This window comes from Erpetoichthys calabaricus, chromosome 2 (genome assembly GCF_900747795.2).
Source record: "Erpetoichthys calabaricus chromosome 2, fErpCal1.3, whole genome shotgun sequence".
Taxonomy (NCBI): domain Eukaryota; kingdom Metazoa; phylum Chordata; class Cladistia; order Polypteriformes; family Polypteridae; genus Erpetoichthys; species Erpetoichthys calabaricus.
Window position 1 is genome coordinate 263,786,979 of NC_041395.2, and position 24,465 is coordinate 263,811,443.

Genomic DNA, 24,465 nt, shown 5'->3' on the forward strand with positions numbered 1-24,465 from the left:
TTTTATTAAATTGTAGTAATAGCAGCTCATTACTCAAAACGCAGAGCACCTGGCCTTGAATCTGGAACCTTTGGGTTATAAGGCAGTAGTTGTTCTCTCTGCACCTTTAAGGTGGCCCGGGTTTACAAGTTTTTTCGTGGACTTCAAGGATTCTAGTGTTAAGTACATTCCTCCACAGCACTTTGAACATGTGTGTGCTTAATCTCATGTAGGAAGGAGGCAACAGGGAAAGAGCAATTGCAAAGCAATATTAAGAGCTTGCTACTTTTGTTGAACATTATTCTGTCCAAAAAGGCAAAACAGATGTGCATAATGCTTCTTTTTTTTCTTGTCTCTACATATGAAAATACACAGCATATAACATTTAAAAAAAAAAAAAAAAAATTCCTCCACAATGATCTATATGAGGACAATAGAATATAATTGATTTTACTGGTGTGTTGTGCATTACCTGTGTTGCATCATTGCAGAAAAAGCCCAAGTAAATATATAAATGTGAATGATGCCTTAATGTTTCAATGAACACATTCGTCTTTTTTTTGACAGTGACAGAGCTTAATAAGAAACATAAAATTTACAATTATTGTCATATTAAAAATAAAGTTTTCCAGCACACTAGAAACTAGTTTGGTCTTTCGATCTACAGCTAACGGGCACGCCCAGATACTGAATTAAGAATTAACAAGCTAATGTTTGTAGAGAGAGAGAGAGAGAGAGAGAGCAGAAAAGGAAGTAACTTCAGCTGAAAGCACTTATCCAATTCAGCTTCACTGTTCACTAGACTTTTTGCTTTGTTTGCTTTGTACCTGGTTGGTCTGGTTCACTTCCACATGAGCTGTGATGAATAAAAGAAAAGAAGGACAAAGACCTTTTTAAAAATTAATAAATAAATAAAATCCACATAGGATGTATTCCTCTCATCAATTATCAGTATTTAAATAGTTTTTAGCTTATTTAATTTGTGTATGAAATTTTAGTCATTTATTGTGGAAATAGCACATTAAATGTCAACATGGACTTCAATGCTGCATAAGAATTTAAACCCACTTTTGTGTTTATTCAGGGAATATTTCAAGTATATACAGTAGTTGGTGTGACAGCTCATCTACATGCATTTAAGAACCACCACCTCCAGAGCTAAATTTATTTAGTCAAAACCCTCTAGCCAGTTAAGCTTTATGGTACATAATCATAATGGAGAACAGATTGAGGTGAAATGCATAACAAGTTTAATCTATCCTTTAAACCTCCCAGCTATTTCAGAATAGTAATGTCTGTGCCTTCTAACATGTCCCACATGTAGTAGTGTGTAAAAACCAGTGTTCCAAGATACATAAGTTAAGAAAAACTGTAGATAATTCCATCCTTTCTAAGCTTATCCAGTTTCTACTCTCTTTTCAGTAGAGAGTGACCTTATAATATGGCATATTAAGCAAATACAATAATAACAGTATTTATTATAGTAATAAGGATATTTTATACTAGCATTGGTAATTACAATACTACTAATAATGACAACAATAGTAATAGTCATTGGTTAAGACATTAGCCCTTTAACCTGTTTGGGTGATTTGGGAGATAAATTTGTTATATCAGAATTTACCATATCTGATAGTAGAGCATACACATATGAAAACTCTGTCTGCCTTTTTGTTGTAGAAGAGTGTCAGCTATGAACAACAACAGTTTTTGAAGCTCCATATAATGTATTTTATTAACATGGTGAATGCTAGCGCCTGTTTCAGCAACTTTGGATGTAAGGTTATTTTTTTTTTGTGTGTTAAAACCAAAATAGAAAACCACCTCTTTCTCTTTATAATATAGTAGATTTTTGGACATAGGTCTGCTTTTTCATCCCCATAGCTCTGTAGCGGACATCAAAAACTCAGAAGATTCACGTCGACTTTGACGGTGACTTATTTATTTTTTCATTTGTGATCCCAGGAATGCACCCAGCCTTGGCCTGACTCTCACACACACACTCCCTCATAGAGACAATAAAGCAACTGGTAATAAAACAGAAATTGTTTGAACTGTATTGAACAATAATAAACAAAATATGATTACACAAACCAAAACGATCCCACCCCAGTTCCCTTTACGGCGATATACATTAAACACGAATTCAACCATAAAAAACCACTAACAAAAACCAAATGCGATGAAGTCCAGAAAAATGCCAACTGATGTAATGAAATGATGGAGGTTCATAATCCAGAGATCAGCACACTGTATGTGAATGTAAAGATCAGTCCTATGGTATTTCCTGATGAGTTGATGACGTGTGAATGGAATCGGGAGCGTTCCTTTCTTTGCAGGTCAACAACAAATCCTCATACAGTGCTCATGCAGCAGGAAGACACCAGACAGTCCATACACCCAAAACAGGAGACAATCCAGTGCAAACAAAAATTCACAGGTAGCAAATGGAAAGGCAAACAGGCAGGCAACTCAAGACATGAAACACAAAAGACTTCCCCTTCTCCTCTGTAGAACTGGCCTCCTTTTAAATCTCACGCTGGCCTTCTTGTCCCCATCAGCCCCTGCACCCTCGGCAGATGACCAGTCAGAGCCATTGCAGGGACTGCTGGGAATTGAAGTTTTCACTCCCCAGTAGCGCCACTACAGTCCCCACCCCCAGGCTGTGGTGTACGGCCGAACCAAGCCTTAAGGTTAGAGATGTTGAAGGTGTGTACCTTTTTGGTCCCCGGCAATCCTCACTTTACCAAATAGGTTATATCAGGGGTCCCCAACCCCCAGTCCGTGGCCCACTACCGGGCTGCAGCCGTCTGACAGCCGGGCCGCGAGAGAACTGCCAGCAACGGAGACTCACTCAGACTTTTCAGAATGCTTGGCGGGCGGGGCTTTGCAGCGGCGCAGAGAGAGGAGAGAGACCGAGGTGAGAGAGTATTACAACAAAGTATTTTTATGGTCCCGACAGTTTCCCCATATGACATGAGTCTATAGAAATCGCGTTACTACGAAGTACATTCAGCAGATGCTTTCATTACAACGAAGTGACCTTGAAATGCTTGAACGAATCATCCATAGAGCAGTTAGATATGTGGTCGCAGCTCAGTTGTGCACATTTGCACAACGATCCCCAAACAGAAACATTGTAAAAAAAAATCTCATTCTTCGAACTTTCCTCGTACTGTTTCTGTTTTCTGTGGTTTTCAGTGATACCTTTTGCTTATTGCTTGTCAACATTTGAAAAACATCCATTGGAATTTAACTCATTGTCACCCTCCTATAGAAACGGCAGACACGAAAAAAATATAGCAGTGTTAATGTTTGTGATGTGCAATCTGTTGGAATGGCAAATGCAAAGCATATGTCTTTGTTATATGCAAAAAAAGAAGAAAAATCTCGGGTTGCAAACGTATGCGAACTGCTTAATAACTTAATAATAATATAAATGTTATGTAAATTGTGTATAAAACTGACCCCCAACCCCCCATGCCCTGACCAGTCCGTGGAAAAATTAGCATCTAATAAAGTGGCCCTTGCTGTCAAAAAGGTTCGGGACCACGGAGTTACAGGACCTTTTTTCTGTATTATGTCAGCCAGGCCAAATCATTTTGGAGCCAGTTTTGTTGTGAATTTGTCAGAGGCTTTGGAGAGGGGATAAGTCATGATCCAGACTTTCTCCCAAACCGAGAATTGTACAGGCTTATGTCTCTGGTTGTATGATTAAGATTGCCTGGACTGAGACATCACCATCCTCTCCTTCACCCTTTGTGTAATTTGCTGTAAAGTTTGTAGATGATTGTGAATCAAGGTGTCTGGTTTTGGTGGATTGTGATTGAGTATTGTTTCCAGAAGGCCCTTAAGTTGTCTGCCTAAAGCTAGGCAGGGGTCTCACCTGTAACCTCATGCACTGCCATGTTCAATGCAAATTGGAGCTCAGGCAGTCACTTAGTCTAATCCTGACTGTGGTCTCTGACGAAGGATGCAGTCATTGTCTTCACGGTCCAGTTCACCCACTCAGTGTGATTAGATTGGGTGTGATATGCTGTCATCTCCAGGTGATCCCACTATCTCCAAAACTCCTCAGCCCCTGAGCCGGTAAATTGCAGGCCCTGGTCTGTGATGATGTTCTTTGGCACCCCACATCGGGTAAATATCTCATCCTTCAGGGTGGAGCATATCTTCTTGGCTATGGCATTAGCCATGGGGAATAGCTGCACCCATCATGTAAAATAGTCCACAACCACCATCAGGTAGGTCTTCCGGTCCTTACTGGTAGCAAAAGGTTCTATTAGGTCCACGCCTAGGCTCTCCCCTGGGGTACAGATGGTTACTGGCTGAAGCTGTCCAGAGGGAGAGACCAGGTAGGGTTTTGTATTGCTGAAAGGTGGTACAAGTCTGGACATGGGACAAGATGTCTTTGCATATTGTTGTCCACCATGCCACCTCCTGGATTTCGAACAGTGTCTTTGTGTGTTCAAGGTGACCACCGATCAGGCTGTCATGATAATATTGTGGGAATTTGGGCACATATGTCTTGGGCACTACCAACTGATAATGGTAACCCTGATCTTTTGTTGGTACACAGCCCCTTGAAATTCCCGATAATGTATGCGATCAGGCCTCCCCTCTGTGCCCTCTCTCAGTCCCTGACATATAGGACTAGCAGCTTGAGATTGAACAATGTCCTGCATGCATGTTCAAAGGAAGTTTAGGCCAAGGGTTAGAGACTGATAACGCACATACCACCAGTGCGGGCTCATGCACCCGTGACCGAGCATCAGGCACAACATTTGCACAGCCCTTTAGATAGCACACCTTGAATGTAAACTGTTGGAGGCATAGTACCCACCTGGTTAGTCTATATGTGGTCTTCAGGAAATTAATGCCCAGGTCAAAGCCCGATGGTCAGTGTAGATTTCAAATGATGCCCCCTCTAGATAGTGGCACCACTTCTCCACAGCCACACGACAGAGAGGCTTTCCTTCTGTGTGGTAGAATAATTATACTCGGCACTCTTTAGTGACTAAGGCGTAGGCTTCCACCCTCTTCTCCCTTTGACCTATTTGTGAGAGAATGGCGCCGAGCCCAAGGTTGCTCATATCAGTGTGGACCTGAAAGATTAAGGATGGATCACACTGTTCCAGGACTGGTGATAATGTAAGTGCCTTCTTGAGTCTCTCGAAGGAATCTTGGCATGCAGGCGATTACTCCCAGGGAGATCCCTTCCTCAGCAGCTGAAACAACGGGGCAGCAATGTCGGCAAACCTGTGGACAAATTTGTGGAGCCACCCAATCAATCCCCAGGGGAAGCCCTGGAGACTTTAATCCTCCTGGAGCTCTGGGTAGTCCAAGATGGGCTTAATTTTCTTCAGGTCCACCCGGACCCGTCTACTGACACCACATGACCGAGGAAGGTCAGATGGTCTTGTAGAATCTACACTTCTTGGTGTTGAGAGAAAGGTGAGCCTTGTCTAGTCTCTGAAAGGTTGAACTGAGGTCCTTGAGATGTTGTTGGACAGATGGGAAAAACACAATGATGTCATCTATATACACAAAGCAGATCTTCCTAATGAGTCCCCGGATGACCTGCTCAATCAGTCATTGGAATTATGCCCCTGTGTTTTTAAGTCCAAAGGACATTATCCAAAACTGGAACAACCCCTCTGGGGTGATAACGGTGGTCTTCTCAATGCTCCCCATCCTCACCTGCCAAGACCCGGTTTTCAAATCTAGGGAGCTGAACACTGCAGCCCCATGCAAAGACTCCACAATGTCATTTATGAGGGCTGTGGGGTATGCGTCATCTAAGGTCTTTTTGTTCAGCTCCCTATAGTCTACACAGAATTGGTAGGTCCCATTGGCCTTTAGAACAAGCACCGCAGGGCTAGCCTACAGTAAGTTGGAAGGGTTGATGATCACATCCGCCAGCATCTGGTTGACCCACTCCTTGATTATTCCCCTTTTCAGAGGTGACACTCTGCAAGCTCTGTGTTGAACTGGGCCTTGGTTGACTGTGGATATTGTGACATACCACCTCAGTCTGACCCAGTTTATCCGTCCACACAGAGTGCCACCTCCTAAGCAGTGGCAGTTAGCTTTTATTGTGCAATTGGTATAAGTTTTTGTATTACAGTGATACCTTGGAATCTGAACTTGATCCATTCCCCTTTAAAATAATTTAAAACTGGATTAATCAGTTTCTGGGTCCCATGAACTCAAATTTTCAAAATGATTTTAACAGTAAATACACTGGATTTTAAGGTAAAATATTAACAAATAATAATAATATTTGAATAAAAATGTAAGTTAATAAAATTAAAAATATAAAAACCTGTATTTACCTTAAAAAGGAATGATGATGGTGCATTTGAAAGCTGGAGGAGGAGGAGAGAGATTATTGCTTGGAAGGTGAGTCACCTTCCACGATAACATCAGGTCACTGCGTTTCACAAACTCCTTAAACTCTTTTATAAACTTTTCTGTTTGTTCCGAATTAGAACTGGCAGCCTCTCCGTGCATAACAACAGTATGGATCCCAGGCCTTTTCTTAAAGTTCTCAAACCACCTGCTACTGACTTTAAACTCCTCCTTTTGACACTAGTATTGGGCATGCCTTTCACTAAATCATCGTGGAGGACCTTGGCTTTCTCACAAATTATCGGCTCAGAAATCACATCACCAGCCAGCTGTTTTTCATTAATCCAAACTAATGGGAGGTTTTAAATCTCTTCTATACTTTTCAATCCCCTAGAGGTCAGTGTCGTAACCCCATTCGCCACATCAGCTGCTTTGATAGCTTTTTTATTTTTCAAAATCCTATAAACAGTCGATTTAGGTATCCTGAACATAGTAGCAAGATCAAAAGTGTACCACTTTCATGCTTAGCAATAAGATGTTTCTTAAGTTCAATTGTAGCTCTAACAGCTTTCCTCTTACTCTTATTTTCCTCACTGCACTTTTTAGGACCCATGGTGATTACACTAAGTTGTTATTATATAAAAAAACTAGCAAAATACCCGCGCTTCGCAGCGGAGAAGTAGTGTGTTAAAGAGGTTATGAAAAAAAAAGGAAACATTTTAAAAATAACGTAACATGATTGTCAATGTAATAGTGTTGTCATTGTTATGAGTGTTGCTGTGTTTTATATATATAAAATACACACACACACACATAAACATATATATACATATACATATACACACATATATATATATATATATATATATATATATATATATATATATATATATATATATATATATATATATATATATATATATATATATATATATACATATATATACATATACACATCCACATATCAACATATATATATACACATATATACACACACACACACGCTTTATGGGTGATGATTGTTTTACTCTTTTTATCGTTATTTTATTTTATTGTAGAATCAACTCCTATCTGCGCACAGCAGGGCAGCCGTGGGCGGATGCGTATGGTGTATTCACTCCATGTTATCGTGCATTGCGCTGTCAGTGGTATTTTGATAAAAGAATTTGAACAACATATAAGAAGCGTATAAATTATTAAACAGTAAAACATTAACATTTAAGAAGTAAAGTTACATTAAGTACCACTGCAGTGCCTTCGGGTATACCTCATTTTTTGTTTGCCCATTACATGCTTAAATGTATACATTTTTTGGTGCACCTACCCGAGAACACGCGACATATAACCGAGCGTGGGAGAAGCATGGATTTTAAACACGCGTTGAGTTCATGTGCTGGTCTCCCTCGTGGAATAACTGGTAATGTTTGACTAAAATCTACAGCGAGTAAAACGACATTACCTCCTATTTTTTTTTTTACGATCTCTGAGATCTTGCTTTTTTCGGTTCAAGGCTTCATAAGCTGTTTTATGTTGTATGGTGTACTTATCCCAAACCATCATCTTTGAATGTTGCAAGACTTTCGCCTTGTATGTAGATCGGGGTAATTACATTCATTGCATTCCTAGTCTGAATCACAATCTGATTGTATGGGTGGTTACCTGGCACTGTAGGGTTGCCACCCGTCCTTTAAAATACGGAATCGTGCCGCGTTTGAGAATGAAATTGCGCGTCCCGTTTTGAATCAATACTGGACGGGATTTATCCCGTATTGTTTGTATCATTTTTTTTTTAAAGCAGCGTGTCATGCAAATCATCCGACACGCATTTTATGAAGATGCCTCCTTTCCTACTTTTGATTGTGTAATACTTGATGTCATCGTTAGTTTGATTGGTGTTTTTAACTGTCCAGTGAGGAGGGCGTGTCTTTTAAGTACAGTCTGCAAAGTGTTGGCACTGAGATGTGGCGTCAGCGCCATAGTTGAAGCCCCTAACGTTGCGGTCAGCAAGTCGGCTAACATCCGCCATGTGCCGTCTTTCAGTTGCGAGAAGCAGATCATAGAATGGTTGAAACTGTTGCCCCTAACGTTGCGCCACGGCGTGTGGTTCGTTTATACCTCGTGTCTTCTCATTAAACTTTTATCTCGCGAATATGTTATTGCAATCCGCAGCGGGAGCGTTTCTATAAACTTTATTTAAAGTTACGTTTTACACCGTGCTTTGTTTCCCTTATGAACATGCTTGTATGCTTAACTCGCTCCGTTCTCAATTGTTTAATTAATTTTTTGCTCTTCGCTGTTTGCGGCTGTTCCTCCATTTCCCCCTACTTCGTTCTTTTATCTCGCGAATATGTTATTGCAATCCTTAACGGGAGCGTTTCAATAAACTGATTGAAAATAGTTTTGCATTTACCTTTTTAGTAAAAGGCGAGCTTTTAAGCCTGAGAAATCACCCCGTAAATGCACACGTTTAATTGGACATGTGTTAATATGTATGGTTACACAGTATTAAAAGACAGTGAACAACGTCAGTTACCTTTCTTCCCGCGTTTGATAAAAGGTGAGCTTTTAAGCCTGAGAAATCACCCCGTAAATGCACACGTTTAATTGCACATGTGTTAATATGTATGCTCACACAGTATTAAAAGACAGTCAAAAATTAACGTCATTTACCTTCGTTCCCGCGTGTGACTCGTGCTGTAAATGTCTTCCTTGTTTTTAGTTCACGTGATTACGTAGGAGGTGTGATGACGCGATACGTGACTCCGCCTCCTCCATTACAGTTTATGGACAAAAAATATGTTCCAGTTATGACCATTACGCTTTGAATTTCGAAATGAAACCTGCCTAACTTTTGTAAGTAAGCTGTAAGGAATGAGCCTGCCAAATTTCAGCCTTCTACCTACACGGGAAGTTGGAGAATTAGTGATGAGTGAGTCAGTGAGTGAGTGAGTCAGTCAGTCCGTGAGGGCTTTGCCTTTTATTAGTATAGATAACACAAAACAGGCACAAAAGCATAAAATTAGCAGCGAAAATCACACAAGATGTTGTCACTACAGCTTCCGACAACGAACTGAATGACAAAGTGTATGGGTGGCCTGAGTGCTGGGGAAACGTATGCACAAACACACACGAACAACATGCTGGGCGGTCAGATTCCAAAGCAGCGTTCAGCTTCTGGGGCAAAATTTGCTAGAATTTTTCGTACGAGTTCTGGGGTGTTCGGATTCCAGGGGCATTACTGTACTTTATTAGTCAAATGCTGAATAAAGGAATAAACATTCTTAAAAAATAAATCAGTATTTCCCCATATAAAGTAGTCTGACTAAGCTAGAGCATTGAGTTGTAATGATCAGAAATTGGGAAGTGTTAAGAGCATTGTGTTGTTAAATTAATTATTTATTTTCGTAATTTGAGGAAAAGATACTTCCAGGAAGTTGAATGTTAAAGCAGTATGCTGTGAAAATATCTATCCTTTACATTTTTTGTAGATTGTTTTTCTGAAGATGTCATCTTTTTTAACTTTGTTTTTAATCTGGTTTTGTCCCTCTTGATTTTAAACTAATGAGTTAAAGGGCATAAGATTGAAAAGACTTTCTTTAGGCATTCTTAAGGCAACTTTTTTTTGATCTTCATTGTTTATAGGTGTATTCTTTAAATTCATGCTCCTTGTTGTTTCTTTATTTACAACTAACTATCCTAATTCTGTTGTAGGTGAATACAAGAAGGATGAACTACTTGAAAGTGCAAGGTAATAAACATTTTTTTTGTATTTATTATTGGTATGAACATCATTACTATATGTTCAATAAAGGGGCATATTCCTTTTTTCATTTTTTCCCAAAAAGCAACTAATAATTTAAACCTCTTGTATGCTGGCATATTGTATATATGTATAATGCTTCTTAAAAGTTACTGTATTTTTTGCTCCATAAGACGCACTTTTTTTTCCGCAAAAAGATGGGTGGAAATGTCTGTGCGTGTTATGGAGCGAATATTGCATCACAGACCGTGATGTGCATTACCTGACAAAAGTCGACATCCAGGGGTAGAGGGCAACAATCAGTTGTTAATGGCGACAAAACTCACCGTTACGTTACAGGCATTCCCTCTCTGCTTGGAGGAATGTTAGATTCCTTGACTCGGCATCTAATCCTTGTGTGTGCGTGAGTTACGAAATGTAAACAAATGTAAAGAAAGGCAAAATGGCATCGACAGCTCATGAGGAAGCGAAGCAAGTGCAGAAACAAAATGGGGACCGATATTTTAAAACATAATTCTGTTACTGGATTATTTTCATAATATCAGGTATTTTGAGCTGTGAATATTAACTAAAAAAGATAAATTAATAAATATAAAAACACATTAGTATGTTTAGCTTTTCATCACTTGGCAGACTCTCTTTGCCAACCTACCTGTAGTTCAGTAGAGACATTGCCAACTCAGGAATTTTACAAGGTTTGTATCAATACATTGTTAAACGACGTTTTTAAAGCAAAAGTGATTGGTCAGCAACGATTTGCTGATCTTGTATGATAACCTTGTCAGTCTCTCGATTAATGCCGTTTTATTTTCAAAAATCAGGAGTGTTTTCCCCTAGACTTTCTCGTGTACTCAGACATGGGGATGGATATTTGAGGAGTAAACCGCAAGACAATGATTATATTATTTACATTAAAGAATCATCAATGAAAAATCAAATCAAAAATATATTTAACAACTATTATAAAAGTAAAGTTGAATAAATCGGACTCTGCAACTGCATGAATAAAACAATAATCGAGAATGTGTTCAGGTAAAGTACCACTTCCGATTGATGGATTTGGCCCAAAAGTTAATGCAGATCTGCAATTTTGGTGTAACAAACACATCCCAAATTTCATCCACCTATCTAGTTGCGTTTTTGAGTTATCGTGTTTATATACACAGACACACACACACACACAGACATAGTTAAAAAAAAAAAAGTATTTTCAGACTCGGGGAGTCGAATTTTTTCATGATTACTTTCTCTATACTTCGTATACTTTGTGTGCGAAGTGGCAGGTGAATTACTGTCAACAAAAAGCAGGCACCTGAGAAATATACTGAAACGTTACTCACTCACTCGTGATTTTTCTGTCCGTATGGTAAAGATTTTGTTGACCAGCACATTCCAATTTCAGGCGTTTGAATTACATCTTGATATACAACAAGTGCAAAGAAAGGCAGCGCGTAAGTCACTTTCTTTTCCACACGCTTTACGCACGTATTCAGCTCGCTCTGTCATTGCAAATACTGTGTGAAAAGTTGCCCACCTTCACCAGCCGCCGTTCACTGGATGAATATATGCAGGCGGCTCCTGGTGGATGACTTTCAGCTTTAGAGCTAAAAATTATAAGGGTTAACAACTAACGGCAAGAATATTCATTCAAAAATGAAAACTAAAATTTTAGTAAATTATTATTTTATTTCAGTTAGTCTTTCCAGCTACTTTAATAGCTTCGTTTAGTTTTAGTTTTTCATTTCGGTCTTGTTAATTATTTTATTTTTTTAATAATTAGTTTTAGTTTTGATTTTAGTTTTTGTTAACTATAACAACCTTGGCTTGCACCACATTCTCATTTTTCAAAGTGGAAACCCACAACAAAAGACAAGATGAAGGGCTTTGTGGCATTTCAAATAGAGATGGGACTAGACTGGCAATTTAACTTCAGGGAGCATTGGTCCAAGCGTGCTTTATTCCCTAGTGGCTTTGGACAGGTTATGCCGCGTGATAGGCACGTGCTCCTGCAAAGTGATTGTGAGCAACTGAGCTTCATAAATTCTGACACTAGCAATCAGGAATTCTTGGGGTTTCCAGGAAACTAGAAGAGTGCTTGAACTTTAAAGTCTCTCCTCATTTGTTAATAATAATAATTCTTTGCATTTATATAGCGCTTTTATCACTACTCAAAGCGCTCAGCAATTGCAGGTTAAGGGCCTTGCTCAAGGACCCAACAGAGCAGAGTCACTTTTGGCATTTACGAGATTCGAACCGGCAACCTTCCGATTGCCAGTGCAGATCCCTAGCCTCAGAGCCACCACTCTGTGACAGTGATGATGGTTCTTAATACCGCTGTTGACTTTACATGGTTGAAATATTATTCTGCTATATTTTATTAAATATATTAGTATACCATTTGGTTCAGAATATTTTTTTTCTTGTTTTCCTCCTCTAAACCTAGGTGCGTCTTAAGGAGCGAAAAATACGGTAATCGTTTGTAAATTATCCTAAATCCAGTGTGCAGAGAACAATGCAAATGATAACCCACACCTTTTCTTGTATATATGTGTATACAGTGCATCCGGAAAGTATTCACAGTGCATCACTTTTTCTACATTTTGTTATGTTGCAGCCTTATTCCAAAATGGATTAAATTCATTTTTTTCCTCAGAATTCTACACACAACACCCCATAAAGACAATGTGAAAAAAGTTTACTTGAGGTTTTTGCAAATTTATTAAAAATAAAAAAAAACTGAGAAATCACATGTACATAAGTATTCACAGCCTTTGCTCAATACTTTGTCGATGCACCATTGGCAGCAATTACAGCCTCAAGTCTTTTTGAATATGATGCCACAAGCTTGGCACACCTATCCTTGGCCAGTTTCGCCCATTCCTCTTTGCAGAACCTCTCAAGCTCCATCAGCGTCGGTGCACAACCATTTTAAGATCTCTCCAGAGATGTTCTATCGGATTCAAGTCTGGGCTCTGGCTGCGCCGCTCAAGGACATTCACAGAGTTGTCCTGAAGCCACTCCTTTGATATCTTGGCTGTGTGCTTATGGTCGTTTTCCTGCTGAAAGATGAACCGTCGCCCCAGTCTGAGGTCAAGAGCGCTCTGGAGCAGGTTTTCATCCAGGATGTCTTTGTACATTGCTGCAGTCATCTTTCCCTTTATCCTGACTAGTCTCCCAATCCCTGCCGCTGAAAAACATCCCCACAGCATGATGCTGCCACCACCATGCTTCACTGTAGGGATGGTATTGGCCTGGTGATGTGCGGTGCCTGGTTTCCTCCAAACGTGACGCCTGGCATTCACACCAAAGAGTTCAATCTTTGTTTCATCAGACCAGAGAATTTTCTTTCTCATGGTCTGAGAGTCCTTCAGGTGCCTTTTGGCAAACTCCAGGCAGGCTGCCATGTGCCTTTTACTAAGGAGTGGCTTCCGTCTGGCCACTGTACCATACAGGCCTGATTGGTGGATTGCTGCAGAGATGGTTGTCCTTCTGGAAGGTTTTTCTCTCTCCACAGAGGACCTCTGGAGCTCTGACAGAGTGACCATCGGGTTCTTGGTCACCTCCCTGACTAAGACCCTTCTCCCCCGATCGCTCAGTTTAAATGGCCAACCAGCTCTAGGAACAGTCCTGGTGGTTTCGAACTTCTTCCACTTACGGATGATGGAGGTCACTGTGCTCATTGGGACCTTCAAAGCAGCAGAAATTTTTCTGTAACCTTCCCCAGATTTGTGCCTCGAGACAATCCTGTCTCGGAGGTCTACAGACAAGTCCTTTGACTTCATGCGTGGTTTGTGCTCTGACATGAAGTCGAAAAATTTATGCCTTAAAATTCATTCAAAAAAACAGAATCGACTTATCCGCGGGGCAATACAATTGTCCATAGAATTTGGGTAATGACATTGTACACTCAACGCTTCACGGTGTTAAGTCACCGATCATCTGCAGTTTCCCATGGTCTTTGAAATAATTATAAGCCAGCAATACTATTGCTAATTAGCTAGTTTTTTTCTAAATTCATTAAATAATTCTTTAAACTGTGAAATACTTGAATTTGAGCATTAGCTTTTGCAGGTTTTGGATAACAAACATACCATTAGCTGCCACGTGCAACCAGATTTGGAATCAAAAGAACCAAGGCAACGCATGCTATCAATGCGATGCAAGCACAGCCCGCGATTCAAAAAATTTCTCTGCCTACCTGTTTGTCTCGTTTGACAGTAGCTGAAAAGCAGCATCAGGAGAGAGCAGCCTGAAGTAGTCCAGCAGCGGGTGATCTGTCGTGTCCAACAGCAAGCCATGCTGTCTTGTGAAGTCCGGTAGCTGCATCGGCTGCGCAAATGCATTCAGCTGGCAGCTGATCAGCTGGCGCGGCATTGGCTGGTGTCCGATCATGCCGGCTTCTCACTCTCTTGCTCAATTTCCGATTCTGAAAAATCAGAGTCCGACTCAGTGATAATGTGCAAAACATCGTCTGCCGAGTGTTTTCTTTTCTACACTCGCTTCGCTCCCTTGTGACATATCGACGCCATCTTGCCTTTGTTTACATTTCGCAACTCACGCACACACAAGGATTAGTTGCAGAGTCAACGAGTCTAGCATTTCTCCAAGCACAGAGGGGAATGCCTGTGACATGACAGTGAGTTTTGTCGCTATTAACAGCTGATTGTCGCCCTCTATCTCTGATAGCTGTCAGGTTTTATCCTTGACTTATACATGGGTCATAACAAATTTCGTAATTTTCGGCTTAAACAATACACTCGACTTATCTGCGAGATCGACTAATATGCGAGTATCTATGGTAATTGTATTTATTGATACTACTTTATATTGTGTTATAGGAGTGGGAATGAAGAAAAGATGATGGCCCTTCTTACACCTTTAAACGTGAATTGCCATGCCAGTGATGGTAGAAAGGTATGTATTTCAAGTATTTAAAATAAATGTTTAACAATAACTTAGCAAGACTTAGTTACTTCTTGTGTTATTGTTATTTATTACCGTATTTTTTTGCACCATAAGACGCACCTGACCATTAGACGCACCTAGGTTTAGAGGAGGAAAACAAGAAGAAAAATATTCTGAACCAAATGGTGTACTAATATGTTTAATAAAATATAGCAGAATAATATTTCAACCATGTAAATTCAACAGCGGTATTAAGAAACATCATCACTGTCATTAACAAATAAGGAAAGACTTTAAGGTTCAAGCACTCTTCTAGTTTTATGGAAACCCCAAGAACTCCTCATCGCTAGTGTCAGAATTTATGAAGCTCAGTTGCTCATAATCACTTTGCAGGAGCGTGTACCTGTCATCACGCGGCATAACCTGTCCAAAGCCACCAGGGGACAAAGCACGTTTGGACCAATGCTCCCTGAAGTGTTATCGCCAGTCTAGTCCTATCTATATTTGTAATGCCACAAAGCCCTTCATCTCGTGTTTTGTTGTGGGTTTCCAGTTTGAAAAACGAGAATGCGGTGCAAGCACAGCCCTCGATTCAAAAAATTGCTCTGCATACCTGTTTGTCTCGTCTGACAGTAGCTGAAAGGCAGCTTCAGGAAAGAACAGCCTGAAGTAGTCCAGCGGCCGGTAATCTGTCGAGTCCAACAGCAAGCCATACTGTCTTGTGAAGTCCGGTAGCCAGTTTGGCTCCCACGGATCAATGTCTAGGTATTCCTCCCACACGAACCTTGCCATAGGTGCACGAATGCGCTCAGCTGGGGCCGCATCGGCTGGTGTCCCGATCAGCTGATGCCAGTTCCTCACTCTCTTGTTCAATCTCCTGATCACTCTCAACAAAAGTCCGACTAAATGATAATGCGCAAAACGTTTGTTTTCTGCACTCGCTTCGCTCCCTCGTGAGATGTCGATGCCATCTTGCCATTGTTTACATTTGTTTACATTTTGCAACTCACGCACACGCAAGGATTAGATGCTGAGTCAATGAGTCTAACATTCCTCCAAGCACAGAGGGAATGCCTGTAACGTAACAGTGAGTTTTGTCGCCCTCTACCCCTGGATGTCGACTTTTGTCAGGTAATACACATCATGGTGACGCAATATTCGCTCCATAAGACACACAGACAAGCAAATTATATGCTTTTATACAGTGTTTGTGACAAGTGATAGGTTGACCAGAACTTTGAAGTCTTTCAGTAATATGCTGTACATTGCATGTCTAATGCCCAAATTATGAATACTGTATATTCCAAGGATTAACCTCACCACTGTTTAAGATACAGCACAAGGAGGTGTTGATTATTTTCCATTCTTATGCTACAGGTCACTTTTTCTCTAGAATTAAAATTTAGATTTATTGTCATGTGTAAATAATTCAGTAAGTTCATGCACTTCTCTGATAGACTAGTGCCATTAGTTTAACACAAACAACAGGCAATAAATAGAAGACCGTACACTAGATACATCATCAAAATATGTATAAGAGCTAGGTGATCAGTTTTGATGGAATACTTTATTATTGTTAATAAAAACTGACTAAAACGTCTTTAAAAAAAAAAAAAAAAAAAAGTTATTTTATTAAACAAAATATAAATGAAGCTAAAAGCTGTGTGAAAAAACAAAGAGACACTGAAATTAACACTACATAGTATACTAGAAAACTACTTGCAAGAAAATGGAAGATGGGTGAAAACTAAGTGGTGCAGTTAGTTTGTCTTATGATTGCCCATTGCATTTGTTGTACTTTTTCAATTTAATGGTGGTTCACTTTGAAGTACCCTTAGTTTGTGAAACACAGAGAAGCTAAGTCATTAACTATTTCAAACAAAAACTCTGAAAAATATAGCACAAACATTTCATCTGAGTTCAAACCATTGCATCAAAGAACGACCCTAAAGAAAATTATATCTTAGCAGGAATAGTAGGAAAAATGTGCTTTTTATAAAAAGTGCAAACACAAAAACGCACTGAAGTACAATGCCTAACATGAGGTGTGAAGTTTAAATAATGATATAAAAGTCAACAGTCTCTTTTCATACTAAGCTCTCCTTATCAATCTCTAGTATATGACTTAGCCTAAACATTTTCTTATTAAGTGTTGTTATTTCTACATATCATGACCAAATTGTATGCAGATACCCTTAAATAAAAACATGCAATATGTACTTCTATTACGTTTGAATTGTCTGATTTATAATTTGAAACTGTGGAGCAGAGGGGTAAATCAAGGAAAAATGTTTGTTCCAAGCATTATGGAGGGCTGCAAGTTTTTATAGTAAAGAAAAAGAGATAAATCTTGATGAATTCTGTTTTCTTTGTATCAGTGTGGAATCCTGTGAGTGGTTGTATTTTCCATTTTTTTGGTGTTTTTTTTTTTTTTTTTTGGTATGTCGTTGTGGTTTACATATTTTGTATGTAGAAATGAAAACAGCATATAAATTGGGCTTTAGCATTTTAAATCTCATTGAAACTTAGTTCTTTTTTTTTTTTTTTTTTTTTTTTTTTGGTTTTGGTATGGTTAGGCCTAAGGCATAATTAACACTGCCAGGCTTTCAAAGATAAATTTAATGAATGTTTTGAATGTCACCATGATGTAGTACATGACTAGCAGAAAAGGTAATTTTTCAGGGCAGTGCCCAAGAACTACCTGTTAGAGACCTGTATAGCGAGAGCAGCCTGCCTTTGGGAAATATTACACTTGCACTTTTCATACTCTTACCATGTTTGCTTTATTCCGAATTGGGCCTTATTCATTAATTTGTTTAAATGTCCAGTTCGGTTTTGTTCCACACTGCAAACTTTCAAGCAAAATTAACATGTCGGTAGACATCCTGTGGGTGTGTTTTATTAGGCAGAATTTTTTTTCCCCAGGAATAAAATATAATGGAGAGTTGAAAACAATTGTTTTTGCCATAATTATTTGGTTTATTTGTCAAACACAGATCATTCATTCATTTTCCACCAATTATCCGAAGACAGGTTGCGGGGGCAACAGTCTTTAGTAGTGAGACCGATACGTACTTTACCCCAGCCTCACTTGACAATTCTTACTGTGACTTCCCAAGGCATTCCCATGCCATCTAGGAGATATAATCCTTCCAACCAGCCCTGCATCTTCCCTGGTGTGTCCTCCCAGCTGGTCATGCCCGTAAAACCTCCACAGGGGCTTCTGTATCAGATGCTTGAACCACCTCATTTGGCTCCTCTCATTGCGGAGAGACAGCAGCTCTACCCTGATCCTGTCCTGGATGTCTGAACTTCACATCCTATCTCTAATGGAGAGTTCAGCCACTTTGTGGAGAAAGCTGATTTCGCCCCCTTGTACCCTTGATCTAATTCTTTCAGTCATTACCCAAAGCTGATGACCATAGGTGAGGGTAGAGAGGTAGATTGTGAGTTTAACCTTCTGGCTCTGCTCCTTCTTCACAATTACAGATGGGTATAGCAACTGCATAAATGTGCTTGCCCCTCCAGTCCATCTGTCTATCTCATCATCCCTTTTCCCCTCACTTGTGAACAAGTCCCAGACATACTTAAACTTCACTTGGGGCAGTAACTCACTTCCCACTCAATGAGGACAGTGCACCTTTTTCCTACTGAGGATGTTGGCCTCAGATTTGGAGGTGCTGATCCTCATCCCTGCCTCTTTGTACTTGGTTGCTAACTGTCCAACAGTTCTAAGGCCACTGAAATGGGAACCCCCTACCCCCCATCCCCAGCCATTAAAATCACAAACAGGATACAAAACAAACCCTTGCAGAGTCCCACACCTTGAAATGGTGCTGATGTTTTTCCGAGTACGTGGACACATCTCTCTCTGTGATTATACAGGGACTGAACAGCCCTTAAGTGATGCCCTAGAACCCCATACTCTCCCAGTACCCCCCAAAAAATCCCTCGAGGGAAATGGTCATACGCCTCCTGTAAGCCTGTAAAACACATCTAGACCGATTGGGTATACTCCCATGCCCCCTTCAGAATGCACAGGGATAAAGAGTTGATCTACCGTTCCATGGCCTGGATGGAATCCACATTGTTCCTCCTGGATCTGAGGTTCCACGACTGGGTGGAGTCTCCATTTCAGTACGCTGGCATAAGCTTTTTCAGGAAGGCTGAGGAGGGCAATCCCCCAATAGGTGGAACACACCCTCCTGGCCACCTTTTTAAAAATGGAAACCACCACCCGAGTTCAGAGGCACAGTGCCCGATGACCATGCAACATTGAAAAGGCATGTCAGTTAAGACAGCCCAACAATGTCCAGAGCCTTCAGCTTTTCTGGATGGATCACATGCACCCCTGAGGCCTTGCCACTGTGGAGTTTAACTATCTCACTGACCTCCCTCAAGGCATTGATCACCAGTCATTCTCGGTCCGAGTCAGAATTTCTCCACTGTTGCTGAGAACAGCCTGGGTGAATCCCTGCCTTGCCTTTCTGAGTCATTTGTTGGTTTTCCAGAACGTGGTTGAGCCTGATCGATAGTCATTTTCCATGGTTTCTCCAAACCTGCCCCAGGTTTCCAGTTCTGTCCAGGCGCCTCCCCAACATCTGACCCGACTTCACTCCAGTGGGTGATCAGTTGACAGCTCTGCCCCTCTCTTCACCCAAGTGTCCAGAACATATGGCCCAAATCTGATGATACAATTATGAAATCAATCATAGATCTTTGGCCTAAGGTGCTCTGGTACCAAGTACACTTATGAGCAACATTATCCTAGCACAGAAGTCCAATAACAAAACACCACTCCGGTTTAGATCAGGGAGGCCTTTCCTCCTGATCACACCTCTCCAGTTGTCTCCATCATTACCTACATGTGCATTGAAGTTTCCCAGCAGAACTATGGAGTCCCAGTGATTTCAAGAAAAACTGGTATTCCAAACAGACATTTGATGCATAGGCACTTATGGTAGTCAGAGTCCTCCACTCTGCAAACTTCAACTACACAGAAGCAGCCCTCTTCATCTCCGGGACAAACTCCAATAGGACATCGACCAGGCAGGGACTTGATAAGAAACCCACTCCTGCCTGATGCACTAATTCCTGCCAAGGCCACTGCCTTTGATTGCTGCCAAGTTCACGTTGCCTCTGACCCTCCTGTGCGCCCACTACCTGCAGGAGGAAAAGGGGCTGAACATATCTCTATGAATAAAAATGCCTATTATCAAGTAACTTAAAAAATAATTGAAAATTGTATACTACTACACATGACAAGAAAAAGACATGCTTCAAATAGGTGAGTGGAAGACAACAAGCTCTGCTGTCATAATTCCAATAACTATGTTTCGATTAATGTTTTGATAAGCATTTACTAATATGTCAAAGTTGGTGTATCCACATCATGCCCAAAAAGCAATCACATTGACAGGTCACACAACCTGCACACTTCACTTGTGTAGTATTATTGAGTTTTATAATCAGTCCCACATGGCACTGCTGTTTGTTTCTCACCACCTCTGAATTTGTTTTAATCAACCCGATCTCAAGTGAATTTACACCTCCCTTTCTTCGATCATGTATGAGGGGTATATATTAGGTGCTACACTTGCCTAATTGACCTGTAATTTTGCAACTTGTTCTATCTGAATTGTGTCACATTTGTACCTTTGTGTGTATTTTATTGTTTTTAATGTTCCATGTTAATCCTTGACTCTGCTGTAAATGAAATACCATCATTACTCAAAATATGACTACCGCAAAATGTATGTCATCTGTAGTGCTCAGTATTTCCTTAATTTAGATCGTTCCAGTGTTGGATCACATTCTTACCTCACGGTAACCACCAGGGTTCGTTTGGTACTCCCCCGAGACCACTCTTTTTGAAGGGGTTTGGTCCGCACCCGAGTTTGATTGTCAAGTTCACATCTACCTAAATGAACCAGAGTTTCAAGGAAATGGCACTGGACATCAAAAAAACTGCTCTAAACACACTAAGTGTGAAAATGCTTTAAATCTTAAATTTGTCCAGGTCAATTTGCAGGAATTTTTCTTTTCTCTATGATACCTACTATTGCAACATCTTGGATTAAATTAAATTTCTTTACCTTTTTTCTAGGCAGTCTGCATAAATTAAAAACCATTGAGCTGCTGAGTTATAAGCAACTGTTACATGCAGATATTAATTTCTCTTGTAACTTGGTATTTATACAGTTTAAGTATAATGTTTTTGACATTACTCATAACTATAAAATCTTCACCTAAATTGGCTTTTTGTTGCTATTATTTTAAAGTTTCTTATCATCCCTATGTGTCTTATATCTATAATAGTTGCAATGTCATGACCCTCTTTGTAGGCACTTGCATGAACTGAAATATAATCAATTTTTGACTTGTCATTTGATTTGCATGTGACCACTTCACATTTTCAATTTTGACTTTTTTTAATAAAGTGTATTAATTTATTTTATACAAAAATCTGGAAACCTGAAATTATAACAGTGTAAAAGAAACAGAAATATTGACAAGAATTAATATAAAAGAATGTGTACGTTTTCATGCTGTATAATCAAGGAGTTTAGTTGAAAATTCATTTATATCTAAAAATTATATTTAAAAGTGCTTTGAAAAGCCTCAGCAATCTTACTATTGGCAAATTTAACTTTTATATTTTTGAATGAATCTATTATTCTAGTGAAATTGCCTTGTTATGGGAGTAAGTGATAATTTTAAAAGGCAAGTTCTTGTATGGCAGACCTAGGTTTCGTTTATTTTATAGTATAGAAATAATAATTTATTCAAAACAACCTGTTTATACTCCTTCAAATCTTTTGCTAAATACATATTTAAATTGTGAATCCATGAATATTTAATCTTTATTTATTTAAGACTTTGATTAGTGTTTGGTATTTGACCATGTAAGTTTTAATTGCTTGTCCTTTTCAGGCTTTCCTCTTTTTTTCCCATTACTTTAATTCATCATCCTTAAACATGACTTGATCATTTGACTGTGTGCTAGTGTGAGTTTTGCAGAAGATGTGACAAGATCAATTAATTAGAGTTGAATTTTGTTCCTTTATTGTAATCCCAAAACAGTTAAACTGTTTTTGAATAAATGTGACTTATGAGAATGTTTGTTTTATTCAATATAATTATTTAGTCTATTTAGTGACGTTGGTTCATTATTTAAAAATCTGGACAGTGGAGTATGGGGAAAGCAAAATGCACAGTTATTTTTTTTAACTGAAGCTGAGGATTGTAAGGCTCCTTCGGTATACACTGGACAACCTTTTTTTTTTTTTTCTTTCAAATGTTTTGCTTCCTAAATAATCTTTTGTGATTATGGTAGACAGCTTCAACCTGAATACACACATAATTTCAGATTGAATGCATCATGGAAATTTGGAGAAACAAATGCTGATTTTTGATTGTACTGCACTTAAGATGGTTGTTGTTTCAGTGTTCAGCAATAGTCTGCTTGGATTGATGGATTCCATTTGTCCTGATACTGCTTTCCATTATTGCAATGTCATGGTACCTTTCACCATGTTTGTCACTGACTGTACTAAGATTACCTGGAAAGTCCATGTGTAGATGCAGAAAAATTGATCTTTAGTGACATTTGTTTTTGCATCTTTGAAGCAAGTTGTCAACTAACTGGATGTAATTTGGTACTGTATAGTTTCCCAAAAAATTTTTCTCCTACATCTTTGATTTACTTCCATAAATTTCCTCTGGTCCCACTGAAAGATCTTGGAACCACTTGTCATTGATGACATGTCTGATTTATAGAATCTTTGTGTCAGTTTTTTGTGGAAATGTTTGTCTCAGATGGCAAAATCCTTTACCTTCCTTGTTTATCAGTTTCACCAAAACTTTCATCATTTTTTATATGCAGAGGAGGCAGACATATCTTTGTAGTGTCGAAAAGTGGTTTATGTGCTACACTTTTCTGACCTGGAAATAAATGCTTAAATGGTTCCCATTTGCAAATTAAACAGCAGTGCTTTGTATATCTGAACTGCATTCTGCGGTGCCACTACTTTTAGATCACCACAGATGACTGAGTTATTGTTGTTGTACTTTGTGTATACTGTATGTGTAATAAGAGAAAATCACAAAAACAGGCAATTACAATAACAATGTATGTGACAGGAAAATTTAAAAATTATTTTTGCGAGCAGCAGGCCAAAGTTCATGAGATACACCCAAAAATGTTCGGGAAATACAAGCAATATTGCCATTGTCTCGTGATATAATTTAAACCATTATTTAATTACGCTTGATATGTTTTTATTTTATAGTCTACCCCTTTGCATCTGGCTGCAGGATATAACCGAGTGAAAATAGTGCAGCTGTTGTTACAACATGGTGCTGATGTGCATGCAAAAGATAAAGGGTAACTTTTTTTGTCTTTTTCTTTTTGATAATTTTTTCATTAATTAGATTTTAATATTAATTCCAGGATATATTTCTTTGCTTTCTTTCCCCTAGGGATTTAGTACCGCTTCACAATGCCTGTTCTTATGGACATTATGAAGTCACTGAACTTTTAGTTAAGGTCAGTTTTCAAAACATGAATTTTACTTCTAATTAAATTTAGCATTTTAGTTAATAACTTTTATGTTTTGTTAATGTATTTTATAGTAGAAAACAAAGTGGAAAATGTTCTCAGTTCTGCTGTGTCATAATAATTTGTTTACTTTACTATACAGACTGTACAGTATCCCTAATCCAAAAAATCTAAAATCCAAAACTTTTTGAGCACTGACATGACTCCACAAGTGCAAAATTCAATGCTAGATGATTTTCTTTTATAAAACTTTTCTTGGATTTGAATGTGAAAATATCGGTACACCCAAAAAAACATTAAAATGTCTATGCCAAAAGAAAATAACATATAAAACCTGGCATGTGCACTTTTCTACACAATTTACCTTTAGAAATGTCACATGAAATGTGTGCATTCCACATAACAATGCATTATTTACCCTATACAACTCCAGGCACCTCACTGCTAGATAAAGAGACTTGAGCTCTGAGAATTTTGCGACGGACTCCACTCCATCGGTTGGCGGGGTGGGATAGCAGGCTGCTTGTGCTGAATGACACATTTGCAAAACAAAAGACGCTGATGGAGAAGTGCGAAGGAATTTAAAATGGCCTGGGATTATGAGTTTTTTCGTAGGCTTCAGGGATTCTACTGTTAAGCTGGCTATAGAAATGAGTACCACCAACAGGAATGATGGGTGGAGTGTGTGCTTTCAGCTTGAACCATTGAGCTCAGAGGATCTCCAGAGAGGAAAGAGAGAAAAGGATAGGTGGTTGAAGAGAAAGTGACAAGGGTGCTGCAATGTGGCTGGGAGAGAATGGATAGTGAATGAGTCTTGGTTTTAGGTTGCCATGTATTACAGCCCTACCAACAAGATGTTTGGTGAAGATGTTTCCCATGGCCAGAACAACATGGAAGACTGTACATAGCC

The 24,465-nt window shown here is 39.2% G+C and overlaps 1 protein-coding gene across 3 annotated transcripts in view; it reads left to right on the forward strand.

Moving 5' to 3' along the window:
- LOC114647008 (poly [ADP-ribose] polymerase tankyrase-2) overlaps positions 1-24,465 on the forward strand; it is a 92,224-nt gene that overhangs the window by 17,222 nt on the left and 50,537 nt on the right. For 2 of the 3 annotated variants that reach the window (XM_028795465.2, XM_028795467.2), the window contains exons 4-7: positions 10,042-10,078; positions 14,929-15,004; positions 23,287-23,381; positions 23,477-23,543. In XM_028795465.2, coding sequence (XP_028651298.1) covers positions 10,042-10,078; positions 14,929-15,004; positions 23,287-23,381; positions 23,477-23,543 — 275 coding nt within the window. The remainder of the gene's footprint in view (positions 1-10,041; positions 10,079-14,928; positions 15,005-23,286; positions 23,382-23,476; positions 23,544-24,465) is intronic. The other variant, XM_051923090.1, reaches the window with a different exon arrangement.